The sequence below is a fragment of the Bos indicus x Bos taurus genome, chromosome 13 (genome assembly GCF_003369695.1).
Source record: "Bos indicus x Bos taurus breed Angus x Brahman F1 hybrid chromosome 13, Bos_hybrid_MaternalHap_v2.0, whole genome shotgun sequence".
Classification (NCBI taxonomy): domain Eukaryota; kingdom Metazoa; phylum Chordata; class Mammalia; order Artiodactyla; family Bovidae; genus Bos; species Bos indicus x Bos taurus.
The window spans coordinates 70,996,625-71,011,521 of NC_040088.1; the positions used below are offsets into that span (position 1 = coordinate 70,996,625).

The window sequence follows — 14,897 nt, forward strand, 5'->3', positions numbered from 1 at the left end:
AATAGTTGTGGAAGTACCGAATATTATAAGGAAGTACAACTTTATTGTCGTTATTCAAAAATTAAGTTGATGAGTGTGGTCTGTGATACTGAGCTTCTTATGTACACTTGGCTGGGCTGCAATCCCCAGATATTCAAACTCTAATGGAGGTGTGGCTGTGAAACAGGTCTTTTGTAAATGTAACCAAAACACATAATCAGTTGACTTGAAGTCAGGGAGATTACCCTCCATAATCTGGGAAGCCCTGGTGCAATCGGTCAAAAGGTCGTAAGAGCGCCCAAGGCCCTTCCTGACACCTGCACTACGGACCCTGAACTTGCCAGTCAGTTCCGGCACGCTGTAAGCCAGTTCCGCACAGCAAATCCTGCAGTTTACATCTCTTACTGGTTTCTGTTTCTCTGGCTGAACCTTAACTGATGCAGAGGACAGCAAAACTACACATTGCATTCCTAAACAGTCACTGTCATTTTATTCACCCATTTCCCATTTTTTTAGTTTCACCTGTGCATTGAATCAAGGGTCTAAGAATGCATTTATTACTGACACGGTTCTCAAAAAGTAACAAAATCTCATTTCTGAGATTTTTAATAAGAGTATCTACCATATATTTAAGAATTTATAGATCATAAAATGATTTTATAGCAAACAGAATAGCACGGATATGTCAAAGATTAAAAATTTAAGCTAACTGATATCCTAAAGCTTACATAATATGGACCAAAGGATCTGCCAAAATGTAAACCCTCAGAGGTGGAAGCCAAATCATCACCTATACAGGACAGTCCAAACACGCACATTTCAAGCTGATGAAGACTATTTGTAAATGCTAGTCATAGTTTATAATATTAAACTTTACTTACTTCACACCGTATCTGTCTCTAAACATGATATGGTCCCTAAATGTGCGGTTGACATCAAGGTCTATCTGTCTGATATCAGGCGAACAACCCCGTGCTCTGTGTTTTAATTTCTGAAGAGGAAAAAAGAGAAGAAAGCCATTTTAATGGAAATCAAATGTCAAAAAGTCTATGACAAACAGTAAAGTAATTGTCATTAAAAAACTTTTTTGATTAAGGAAAGCCATTTCCATGGTTCAAAAATAACAACACAACAAGGAGCACAGTGCAGGCTCCCCTCTGTCCACACACCACCACCCTGCTGCCTCCTTCCCTCCCGTCCTCTCAGGACAGCTAGATTTTCACTTGGATGGAAAATGTTTGGAGTTTGCGTTGCTAAGACTCTTCCCAGGCAAGCCAGGCAGTTCACGGTGATTCCTTTCTTCTTTCCAACATAATGTTCTAGTTTTCCTTGGGGCTTATCACTGCCCGGCTTCTCGTTTCTCGATTGGCTTCGTTTTCTGTAAAGTGTTGCTGATTCGATCCAGGCTCACTTTAGGCTGCTGTCAGCCTCTCCTGGCTCTTCTAGCAGAACAGGCACCTCCTGTTTTCAACTCCCCACAGACTCGGCTCCTCGGGCCTTTGGACCAGCTACTCAGTGGGGCTTCTCAGGGGCTCCCCTTCACAAACATCTGCTAGGCCTTGCTTTGCTTAGGTTTCCTGGCTCCTGCATCTCACATCTTTCTTGGTTTATTTCCTTGTTCTGAGGAGCTCGGCCTCCAGTAGTTTTTGTGAAAAGACGTGTGGAAGATCAATTTTTTTGATACTCTGAACATCTGTTAAGTCTACCTTCTTTCTTAGCTATTTGACTATTTTAGAATTCTAAGTTAGAAAATATTTTTACTCAAAAGGCACCACCTTCACTGTCTTCTGGCTTCCAGTGTTGCCATTCTAATTCCTTCTTCTTTATAAGAAAGGAGCTTCTATCTCTGAGTTCTGAAATTTGCAATTTCTGTGTTTGGTTTGGATCTATTTTTAGCCACAGGTTTGGGCATTTGATGGATCTTTTCAATCTTAAAAACTCACTGAGTTTTGACTTCACAATCTATTTTCTGGGAAACTTCTTCACTTGTCATTTTCAAACCCTCCTCTAGAATTTTTCATTTCTATTATCATCTTTTATATTCATAGGCTCTGTTGTTCTCGAATGTTCCTTTTATAGCATCCTATACTTGTTTTATGGATGCAATATCTCTTTTTATCCCTCTGAAGACATCAGCAATAGCTCTTCTGTTTTTTCCTTGCTCTATGGTCTGTTTCCCATAAGTTGCTTTTTCCACTTGTTCCCTATTTTCCATGCTAGCTCCTAGCTCCTCTCCTCACTGTTTGCTTGTATTTGAAAGAAGACACAAGAAAGCTGATGGAAAGTTGTGTGTGCAGACGGGCTTCACAACTGTCTTCGCTGCAGAGTGGTCCAGCTGCTTTCACTGGGCCTCCCCTGCAGTCAGGAGTTTGGGGGTTATTTTCTTGGGCTGGTCAGATTCCTAGAGAAACACTCTTCTGATCCCCGCTCAGGAGGACAAGTGCCCAACTGCTGATGTTCTGGGAGTCGAGTGAAGGGAAAGGCTGGTCTGCCCCAAGTTCAGGGCATCCACTCCCCTGCATTTTCCTCCTCGTGTCTGTGCCCTCTCCAGCCCTCTGTTTCTCATCCCCCCCTTCCCCAGAAAGGAAATGCTTGACCAGACATGATAAAATATGCTTTAAAATACAATTTAGTTGAAAGGGAGAAAAACACCCAAACATATCTATAATATGAATTATTCTAGAGGACAAGAAAACTTAACACAAAAAAGACCTCATGGCAGGAGAAAAGCCCAGTTAAGTAGGTAAAAAAGTAACAGAACAGAAAGACTATTTATGTCCTAGAACGGTGACAAGCTAAGGGCAGAATACAGGAAATTAAGCATATTTATCTAACAAAAGGAGGTAAGCAACTTCTCGGGTAATCTCTGAGACTAAGTCCACGAATGTCACAATAATAAAGGATAAACACTTACTTAACAGAAATAGGATCCATGAGCCTATAAACCTGAGGGCAGAAGCACAGTGGAAAGCACCTGGATGAAAAGCTAGCCACCTCGTTGTGGGTCTGGCCAACAACACTCTTCAGCCTTGCTAAGGCTGCAGGTGAGGTCTTCAGGCCACCACTGTGGCCAGACCCCTGCCATCTGTGACACAGATCACAAGACCCCAGAGAGACAGATAACAATGAGATACAGTTAAAAGAACGGGAGAAACAGTAGGTAAGAGCACTGGCTCAGGAGCCACCACCATTATCACTGTTTGAGAAAAATCTTAGTAGATGAAGGAAAAGTAGTTTTTTTCTCATTAAATTTCCATAACCTCTTACAGAAAAACCCAAACAAACTTTCCGGCCAAATCAATATCTAATCAACCATTTAAAATAATTTTAAACTCTAAAATCCCAAGACATAAATTCATAATCTGTGGAGGGTCCAAACAATTAATTTAAAAAGTCTTACTTTAAAAAAAAAAGTAACTGCTTTAAAAAAAAATAACTGCTTAAATTAACCAATATTTATAACCTTACATCTTGATGAAAAAAATTCTTTTAATTTATTTATATTTTATTGAAGGATAACTGCTTTACAGAATTTTGCTGTTTTCTGTCAACCTCAACATGAATTAGCCATAGGTACACATATATCCCCTTTTGCCACTATTATTCAACATCGTTCTGGATGTCCTAGCTACAGCAATCAGAGAAGAAAAAGAAAGAAAAGGAACCCAGATCAGAAAAGAAGTAAAGCTCTCACTGTTTGCAGATGACATGATACTGTACATAGAAAACCCTAAAGACAGTATCAGAAAATTACTAGAGCTAATCAGTGAATTTAGCAAAGTTGCAGGAATCAAAATCAATATACAGAAATCATTTGCACATCTATATACTAACAATGAAAAATCAGAAACAGAAATTAATGAATCAATCCCATTCACCACTGCAACAAAAAGAATTAAATATCTAGAAATAAACTTGCCTAAGGAGACAAAAGAACTGTACACAGAAAATTATAAGACACTAATGAAAGAAATCAGAAACGACATAAACAGATGGAGAGATATTCCATGTTCCTGGGTAGGAAGAATCAATATTGTGAAAATGACTATACTACCAAATGCAATCTACAGATTTAATGTGATCCCTATCAAATTACCAATGGTATTTTTCACAGAACTAGAACAAAAAAATTCACAATTCATATGGAAACGCAAAAGACATCAAATAGCCAAAGCAGTCTTGAGAAAGAAGAATGGAGCTGGAGAAATCAACCTTCCCGACTTCAGATTATACCAGAAAGCTAGTGTCATCAAGACAGTATGGTAGTGGCACAAAAACAGAAATACAGACCAATGGAACAAGAAAGAAAGCCCAGAAATAAACCCATGCACCGTGGGTACCTTCTTTTTGATGAAATTTTACTTATACATAAACAGGAAGGTATCAAAAGAGTGTTCTAAAGTTTCTTTTCTAATTAATACTGGGTTTAAATTATAAGTTTTCTTCATTTATTTTAACTTATTCTATTTATATATACTTTCAGAGGAACATTTATTTTTAGATATACATTTCTTATTCCTTCCAAAGGTTAATATAAAATTTAGGTTTAGAAAGGCTATAGCTGAGATGACAAGGAGGTAAATTTAATGCACTGGCCAATTTACAAGTCTTGCTGGTCACTTTTATTAATGAATAATAAAACCTAGAAATGCCATAACAATCTTGGGGGAAAGAAGAAAACAGTCAGTCATACACACGCAGCTGCTGGATAAACTGAATTCTGCTATTATTTTCCTAAAACCTCTAAAAGTGACACTGTAAACCTATTACTAATACTGCATTGCAAATGAATAGCTGCAACCAGGTGTTAATTTTCCTTACGAATATGCCCCAACTGTGACTGATGGTTTCAAAACGCCAGGCTGGCCCTCAGTACTCACACTGTACAGGTCTCTGGTCTCTTCCTTCATTTTTGGGATCTCCAGGAGCAGTGCCCAGACTTCACCTCTGAGCTGGAGTGGGATTCCTTTGTAAATTCTCCTATGAAACTTATGGAAAGAAATACAAATTGAAATCACTTAAATCACTTTCGTTATTCTTTTCAAAGGATTCCTGGTAACTGATAAAATTTAACACTCTTGGATCCTCTCACGTCTCCTCTTTAGATCTGAACAGGGACATATACACAGAAAGGACAGAACAAACAAGTAAGAAGATGTCAAGTATGTCCATACATTAGCATTTTCACTCACTGCAAAGGTGCGCCTTCAGACACTCGAGAGCACAGTCAGCGCCCTTTCTAAAGCTGTGAACATCTGACACGTTCCCCGCTGATGTGCCTAACTAGTTACACACGTCCCTTCTTTTCCCTCGTACATCTAAAAGGTTCAGAATAACAAAACAGTTCTCTTGTGTCAGTGTCTTTATGGAGTCTCTCCAGAACGTTCTATCTCACAACTCATTGTGGCCCCCAGTCTTTATGCATCTCCCCCCTCCCTGTCCCAACACACACACACACTTCCTCTTTCCCTCTCTTCTCAACTCTGGAGAGTTCCTTCAGGAAAACTTTTGTTCTTTTCCTAATGACGCTGATCCTATCTGACCAGACAAAAATAGTGATAAATTTCCATCAAGAAGGAGCACCACTTCTGAATATATTATGTATAAATCATCAGTATCATTAACTCTTTGGGTACTTGACACTGCTCTCACTCTAAGAATCTTAAGACTCAGCATACCTCTCCAACTTCTTGTGATTCGCCTTTTTCCTTAAAGCTAAGCACATATTCAAAATAACATATACTTATTATGCTCATTACAAAGTTGTACATAAAGAAACTTTAAAACTTAAAAGGAAGTGATGAAACAAATTATGGCAGAAACTTCAGGAACAAGGTAAAAATAAGTACATAGTTACCATTATGAACAAAATAATATTATTTCAATAGCATGTAAGAAAATAAGACATTAGAACTAATAACCAAAATGCTGATGAGCTATGAACTAATAAGCAGAGCTTCAACTTCTGAAATTATACTACTTAGATTTTTTAAAATGAAGCCTTTACTAAATCATGATGTAGCTTTAAGAAACTGTGAACTTAAATAATTAACACTGTAGAATGACTTTTCCTGTGAAACAGTGCTTACTGTGATGTTGACTCAATTAGATAATCACATACATAATTTCAGTTTTGTTCCTTTGGTATAAACACAGTACGGTCTCAAATTTGAAATTTCAGCAGACAGCAACTAGAAACACCAAAGAGTTAACTCAGGCAGCAGATGTAACTGAAGAATATGTACAGAAAGGCTGTGTGTAAATTCCACTCTGCTTCAGCATTTCCCATGTGCTGAACGCTTAACACCATTAACTGCAAACTGAGTGTGTGGGTTTTTTTAAGTGACTTTAAGATTTATTTTCCAAAGAAAGTTTATCACCTATGTTCATTTCAAATTTACAATAAACTTAACTTTTTAAAGGAATATAATCCACTAAAAGCAACTTCAAATTCTCTCCTGAATTTCCAGAGTAAAGGTGTTAAACTGTGAGCAACGATGGCAAGTAACCAGATCGACTCTGGTGGACACAAGTGCACGTCCATTAGACAGATGTCCTTCCATGAGTAAAATGAGAACCACGTGCGTTTCTTACACTGCATCACTCACAAGGATTTTAGACATTATTTACTGCTTTTGTTCAATTCTGTATTCAACAATTATATATAAATTACTGACTCCAAATAGGCACAAGTCTCCTGAGTCTGGATCTGAGAGTTTTAAACCATCCCTGAGGCCCCATGCTTCTTAACAACATTCTATTTCCTTCTGGCCTTTAACTGACAAAAGGGACTTCTAAGCAAACAGACAATAAGCAAGCCCCGGCATCTGGACATACCATCTCTTGCTTATCGTTAAAAACAGCCTTGAGAAATTTAATTCTATACATCGTGTCTCCATTTTCCCATCAGTTGAATCAAATGTTGGCTAATTCAAGTCTGTCAGTTACCTGACCAACAAAGGTCCATTCAGTTATTTGACCAAAAAAACCACCACCATATATATATATACACACACACATATATATATCCATTGTAGGAACACTGTTATGACAGAGCTCAGACACAATAATATCACGACTAGTTAAATGTCTCTGCCAGCAGAGATAACTTCATCCCTTCATTTAATAGATTATATTAAACGCAGTGTGACTGCACATAGCGGGTAGTCAATGTGAAAACACAGGCAACCTTAATGGCAATTTTTTCATTAAAGCTTATATTCTAAAAATACAAATATTCTCTATCAGACCTATATATTTTTATTTCAAGATATTTATAGATATTTCTTTGTACTACTACCACATAAGTAAGGATTCTGTTGAGAGAAAACATATACTTTCCTTTGGAAGAGAAGGAAAATATACACTATTTTTTAACTTCAATGTAATTTAAAACTGGGTATAAACCGAGAGCAGCAATTCTTTTAGAAGGTGCATTCTGCCTCATACCAGATTGGACCATATATATCATCAAATAATTCTAGTATTCATTATAGTTGTGGGAAAGTGCTTTAAAATGATACATGAAAGAAAGCTCCATTAAAATCTCTCTCACTGAGAAGTACATTAGCAGAGTTGCTGTCAGGGTAACAGCCTAGTAGAATGCTCATTTTAACAAAGGCTTACATACTACCACAGACATATGTATACTAGAGAAGGACATAAAGTCATGTAATTCTACAAGTATTTTATTGGACTGAAGCTGAGATTAAAGCGTAGGTACAATGCATCATGATAGATTCTGTAATTAGCACTTGAAAGATCTTTCCACAAACACATTAGGTGAAAGAGTTGTCAGCTTTAGGTCAGTCTGAGCAGCAGAGTGTTAAACCAGAACACAGAGATCATGACCAATATTCTACTCTGAACGGATTCTTCTTGAAACATAAAATAAAATTAGTAACCCAGAAATGAACTTACTCCTGATGAAAATAAAATAGTAACAGTCTAATGGAATTTAAATGGGGATATTTAGGATGCTCCAGAAGAAAAGTGATGTTATTCCTGGGAGATACCCCATGACAAAAAGATTTTCAAGGCTGAATAAATGTCACAGAATTTAATGTCCCTTTTGAAAATTTCTACCACATATTAAAGATGCTGAGGAATCCTGTAGTAAAGAAATCTGCTTACCTCTGTTCAGTTTTAATTTTCCCAAAGTGACTTAACCGAAGAGCCTCTCTCTCATGTAATAATAAGCAACACTTACTGACCGCATATTAAGTGTCAGGCACTATTCTTTGCGCTTTGCATGAATTATCTTATTTAATCCTCAAAACAACTCGGTGAAGGAGGTATTGTGATTACCCTCATTTTACAGACAAGCAAACTAAGGCAGGAAAAAGCTTAAACACCTTCCCCCAAGTCACACGGCTAACAACGTGGCAGAGCTGGGTTTGAACCTGGGATAGTCTATTGTTTAATCAGTAGGCAACACTGTTTCCATGTAAAAATACCCCTTAGAACCAGGGAACTGATGCTCCCTGGAATTCTTGTTGGCAAAGGCTGACACACAACAATTTATATCTATGTAAATAGGAAAATGTATATATACTGCATAGAAAAAAAGTGTGAGGAAACAGACAAAAATCATAACAGTTACTCAGTGTTTTGTTGTAGGATTGTGGAAGGTTTCTTTTTTCTATTAAAAAACTTTTTAACTGTCTAACCTCCCTTCAAAAAACTGCTAGTGAATGCTTACTACATGTGAGGTGCAATGCCTAATGGCTTACATCGATAAAATCATGAAATCATCATCTCTTTGAAATGGGTATTATTATCTCCATTTCAAAGATGAGGAAACAGAGGCTTAGTTGTCAGCAGTTCTCAAGGCATGGGCCATGCAAACTATTTTCTTAATGATACTAAAACATTACTGGCCTCTTTCCCTGCGCTGACTTTGGCACTGGGAGCAGAAAAACCTTAGTTCATGGCTCCCCATAAAAGCTGAAGCTCCTGGCACCTCGGCACAAACGAAGGCAGGAGAAGCACCGTGCGGCAGTCACTGTTCTTTGATCACAGTTTAAAACAGAGGTCACTGCACTTAGCAATGCCCTTAATGAAGCAGTGGAAACTATTAATTTCACTCCATCTCAATCCTGAAGACACATCTTATTAATACTCTGGGTCATGCGGTAGCACACACAGAGCACAGTGCCAGCCTCAAGTAAGAGCATTTATGAAACTGAACTGCGATCTGAACCAACTGCTTTTGTCAAGGACACTAATCTGAAAAAAATGAATGACTAACAAACTGTGGTTGTTGAGACTTGTTTAGCAGACAGATGCTCAAAAATCAATGAAGTAAAAAATATAAATAAATAAATAAATGAAATAAGCCTGTTACTCTAAGGAAAATTTGTTGTCGTTGTTTAGCCTCTAAGGCATGTCCAACTTGTTTGTGACCCCATGGACTGTAGCCCACCAGGCTCCTCTTTCCAAGGGATTTCCCAAGCAAGAATATTGGAGTGGGTTACCATTTCCTTCTCCAAGGGATTTTCCCAATCCAGGGAACAAACTCAAGTCCCTGGCACTGGCAGGCAGGTTCTTTACCAAGGAACCACCTGGGAAGCCCTTAAGGAAAACACCTGATAGCATTGTTGCCACTGGTAACTTTTGCCCTTTCAAGCAAAAGTTAGAATTTTGGAAAACTTCAACTACTAGGAACTTCACAACTGAACAATGTTTAAAGACTTCTCTGATGAGATTAGTAGGAATATTAATAGATGTATGCATTAAAAAAAAAAAAAACTGATTTAAACAGCCCAAACTCAATCCCGGGCAAAAAGATTTAGGAGGGAGATCTGCTAGATGCTTTAGGACAAGGACGAGCTACTGTTCACGAACACTTTTCAAAACAAAACTTCTCTCCTTCTGAGCAGGAAGACAGATGGATACCAAGCCTGGAGTGACTGCATTAATCCTGACCCCAAAGGGAAGCCACAGTCAGCGGGAAGCTGGCACCACAGCAGGCAGAGGAGGGAGATGGAAAGACACAAAATCACCAGCAGCAATGTAACTAAGCAGCCGAATTCCGTCACCCCTGAAAGCCTGCCGACCTCTGCGCTGTCCACCGCGTCCTCTCAATTCCTGCAACCAGTCTAAACTGGGCATTCTGTGACAGCACAGAGACTCCTAATTTAATGCATTCCACTCAGAAGCTTCCCTGATAACTCAGCTGGCAAAAAATCTGCTTACAATGCAGGAGACCCCGGTTCAATTCCTGGTTTGGGAAGATCCGCTGGCGAATGGATAGGATACCCACTCTGGTATTCTTGGGCTTCCCTGTGGTTCAGCTGGTAAAGAATTTGCCTGCAATGCAGGAGACCTGGCTTTGATCCCTGGATTGAGAAGATCCCATGGGGAAGGGAAAGGCTACCCACTCCAGTATTCTGGCCTGGAGAATTCCATTGATTGTATAGTCCATGTGGTTGCAAAGAGTCGGACACGACTGAGCGACTTTCACTTCACTCACTCAAATTAAAATTAAAAAAAAATTTTTAAGAATATGCATGTTATATTCTTATCATGAGAGAGGAAATTTTACTGGGAAAATCCACTTCATAAGGAAGTAATATTTTAATTACCTTTTCAGTGTTCTTGTATTTTTCCCATCCTTTTAGCATTTTCAACCATTTAGTAGTTCTTTCAATTTCCAGGTGCTTTTGCTAAAAATAAAATTGAAAGTTATTGTTATTGTTTGTTTCAGACTTCTTTTACTTAACAAATTACCAAAAAATGTCAAGGAAAATGCTGCTGAAAAAAGAACTACAAAAAAGTTATGCAACATTGGACAGCAAATATCTTAACTTTTTAAAAAATAGTTGGACACTTGATTACTGCTGTATCAAGAGTATGCTCTTGCTTAAGTTAAAATACACAGGAGAGACAGGTAAAGAGAGAGGAGTCACTCAGATTTTCTAACATTTCAAATTAATCTAACTCTGGGTATTTTCCCTGGAGAAGGGCAGGGCAACCCACTCCAGTATTCTTGCCTGGAGAATCCCCATGGATAGAGGAGCCTGGTGGGCTACAGTCCATGGGGTCGCAAAGAATCGGACATGACTGAGCGACTAAGCACTTGGTATTTTACAAAGTTAGGCCAAAAGGAAATTTTAAAATATTTTGAAATATCTTTATGAAGCAACAAAAAACACAACTTCAAAATTCCATTCTCTTCTTTAACATTTTACTGAATTGTGGCATTTTAATTCCTTCCATGACAAAGGTGGTTTTTATAAAGGAGAACTGGATATTATTGGGAGATCATTACATAACTAGCATTATGCTAGTGAAAACTGTACAAAGTAAGTAACTGTTGCTGCCCTTGGGAAAGTTCACCATCTGCTCAAGGGCCCCTGACACGGAACATGCAGTGCTGGGCCTAGAGGCAGAGAGCGCGACTCAAATCCTATGGAAGGAGCAATGCCACCCACCCAGGACGGCAGAGAAGGCACCCTGAGTGCAGAGCTGGAAGACTGTTCGGGTTTTTATCCAGTGCAAAATTCCGAGAAGCGCGGGCAGATATACTTCTCAGACAATGCAGCACCACAGGGGCTAAAAAAGGATGCTTCCAGAGCTGAGGCTGAACACACGGTCGGTCGTCTCCACTGTCACTAAACTAAGATTCTGGGCAAAGCTGGGAATGGGGTGGAGAGGGTTAAGGGAAGAGGGGAGATGGAAGAGAAAAAGCTTCTCCCTCACTCTGGTTTCCAGGAGAAGGGATTTTTTTCCTAAGTCCTCCAGCCTGCCCTCCAATCTCTTATTAACTCTCATGGTGGTAGAGTGACTTACCTGACTGGTACATTCAGAAAAAAAGACCTGGGTGTACAGCCCTCCATTCCTTCCCTTTGCAGGCCCAGCCTACACTCAGAAAGCACATGTGGGTGGGCCGAGCGGGGAAGCGAGTCTCTCTCCAGGGCCACCCCCCCACCTCCGCTGCTGCGCACCTGATCTCCTTCCCCCAGAGGCACCTCCCTGCACGAAGGCCAAGGTGCCTGTGGCCTCTGACTGCCTGGGAAAGAGCCGCAGGGTCCACACCTAGTGATCACGCTTTTGTGAGAACAAAACAACAGAATTCCTAAGAGCGAGCGAGCTGCTGCTGTTCTGTTAATTCTCCTCAGCGGCAGCATGTTCTTCCCCGAAGGCCTCTGTAAGTGTTTTAAGTGCATCTAAAGAGTGAAGGAAACAGAAGACCACATGGGAAAGAACAGTTCTGAAGGGACATTTTATGCTCAAAAACGTATGCTCGCTACACCCCTATGAGGTAGGCATAATTCTCCTCACTTCACAAATAAGGAGACAGAGGCCCAAAGGAGCCAACGGACTTCTCCACGTTCCCCTCTGGTCAGCTCAAAGCCAGGCTGTCTGGCCCCAGGACCTGCGTGCTGGGCCGTCACGTGCTAGGCCCTTACCTCCACCCAGTCCTGGCTCTCCTTGGGGGAATCTCAGCTCTTGGGCGAATCCAGCCCCAAATAGGCAGATGGCACAGGCCCACCATCGATATTTTTAGATGCAAGAGAACCGTAAAATCCCAAAGAAAATCCTCAATATGGAAAAGATTCTCACCACTCAGAATACTTTGACGCAATTTTTTTGGGGGGTGGGGGGATTATATCCTTAAAACTTTTTAATTACTTCTTTACTCTTCTAAAAATTTTGATGGCTTTTTCATAACCAAAGATGATCACTTGTGAGCAAAAGATACTCTGTTATGATTCTCATTTTTCAAAAGATTAAGCATATTCTTCATTATATTATTAGTGATAAAATGCTACAGATGGTTCCAGAAATATGTTTAATTTTAAACCTCAGCAGGGCATTGAAATCTAATTAATGTTTCTGCTGAACTTGACTTCAGAGAAGGCCAAGCTGTGAAAAATTAAGATGGATCTAAGGAGCCATTCAGTCACTTTACTGTTCTGCACTTCCTCCCCTGACTTCCTCAAAGCTCAATCCCTTTCTCCACCAACAAGAAAGCTGCAAATAATTCAAGCCAACCCAAGAGCATAATAACATATACTTTGCCAGGAAAAACCCTGCTGAGATCTAGCAGGTCTCCTGCTATCTTTCCTTTTTATGACTATTAAATTGTCAATAACTCACTTTAAGGAACAGCTATCCTTTTTTTAAAAAGGCACATTTTTGTATTCTAATGCTCATCATATATACAGAGATTATTTTAAATGCTTCACACTCTTACATGCAAGCATAAAACACACATGCACAATTTTAAGAACTATTAAGTATGCTTTTCTTTCCCCTACAGCAAAAAAGGAAAAATTTGGGGTAAAGCTCCCAGGCTGTAAAATTTTAAAATTATACACCAGTATAAAATTATACATTGGTATTCCATCGGGCTTAAGTGTTAACTCTGTAACACTGTCAGATCAACTATACCAGATTTGAATGCACTCATGAATCTGTAATAAGCGGATAAAATATACTTTATCAGCAAAGATGCTACAGCTTATCAACTCCAGAACACGTGTGATAAGTATGAACTTAAATGCTCTAGAAAAACAGGCTTGCCGTGGACTCACTGACACCAAGATGCTAGAACAAGAGCAGCAAGGTAGAACCGCACCTTGAGGTTCAGCAGACAGGTCAAACTCCACACAGCCAAAGCGAAAGTGAAAGTGAAGTCACTCAGTCGTGTCCAACTCTTGGCGACCCCATGGACTGTAGCCTACCAGGCACCTCCACCCATGGGATTCTCCAGGCAAGAGTACTGAAGTGGGGTGCCATTTCCTTCTCCAGGGGATCTTTCCAACCCAGGGATCAAACCCACGTCTCCCTCATTCCAGGCAGACTCTTTAACTGCTGAGCCACCAGGGAAGCTAAAAAAGGACACACACATCCAAAAGGACTTCCCTAAACACAGTGCTGCTGCCCTTCCCTTCCCTGCTGTGAATGAACAGCACCACCAGCCACTGGATCAGCCTAAAAGCTTAGCTTTTCAGTCTTCCATTTATCTTCCTTCTAGACCCAAACTGCACTTTGCTGGCCCCGCCCATGTCTCCGGCTTCCATCACGTCCTCTGCCTGTTCTGGGGGGTGGGAGTGGGGCAATGCTTATCCCTAGACAAGGGTAAGAACTCACAGGCAGCCCTGAGTGGCCTCAAGCCAGCCTCCACACTGCTGTGACCTTTTATGTGAGTCCCAGTTTAAAAAATCCTTCAACGACTACCCATTATCTACAAATAAAGTTCAAATGTCTACACAGATGGCTCTAACACAGGATGACACAAACTCACCTTCTAGTTTCCTGCTATTTTGATGACCTGGTCCTCATTCCCAACACACAATGTATTTTCATGCCTCTGCTAGCAATCTATACAAAACTGCTATTAAATAACTCTGTTGACTTTATACACAGACATCTTACTTTCTCTAATTTTTACTGAAACATTTCAAACCTGCAGAAAGTTGGAAGCCCAATGCACCATATACTTATATATGCTTCAGCAAAATCCATCAATTACTAACATTTTGCCAGATTTAATCTATTTATATTGGGGTGTTTTTTTTTCGAGGGGGGGGAGCTAATCTATTAGAAAATCACAGACATCATGAACACTCCAAATATTTACCTAAGAATAAGACACATTATCCTACATAATCATAGCACCACTATCACACTCCTTCAAGAAATTTAAAATTGGTTCATTATTTGATAATAAACCATCCATATATCAAACTCCCCACTAGTCTCAAAAGTGTCTGTACAGCTGTTTTTCTTTAGGTGGGTGGAGAGAAGACATCTCTTTAGTTCCCTTTACTCTAGAACAGTCTCCTGGCCTTTGTCTTTCATGATGTTGATTCTTGAAGGGTATAGTCTGTACTATCTGACTTTGTCTAATTGTTTCCCTGAGATTTTGGTAGGAATACTACATAACAGATTTTGTGTCCTTATGGCAT

At 39.7% G+C, this 14,897-nt stretch overlaps 1 protein-coding gene across 5 annotated transcripts in view; it reads right to left on the reverse strand.

Moving 5' to 3' along the window:
• The window catches only part of USP6NL (USP6 N-terminal like), a 135,207-nt gene that overhangs the window by 18,920 nt on the left and 101,390 nt on the right, over positions 1-14,897 (reverse strand). For all 5 annotated transcript variants that reach the window (XM_027560198.1, XM_027560201.1, XM_027560199.1 and 2 more), the window contains 3 exons: positions 10,566-10,646; positions 4,860-4,967; positions 861-970 (listed from right to left, as the gene is read on the reverse strand). In XM_027560198.1, coding sequence (XP_027415999.1) covers positions 861-970; positions 4,860-4,967; positions 10,566-10,646 — 299 coding nt within the window. The remainder of the gene's footprint in view (positions 1-860; positions 971-4,859; positions 4,968-10,565; positions 10,647-14,897) is intronic.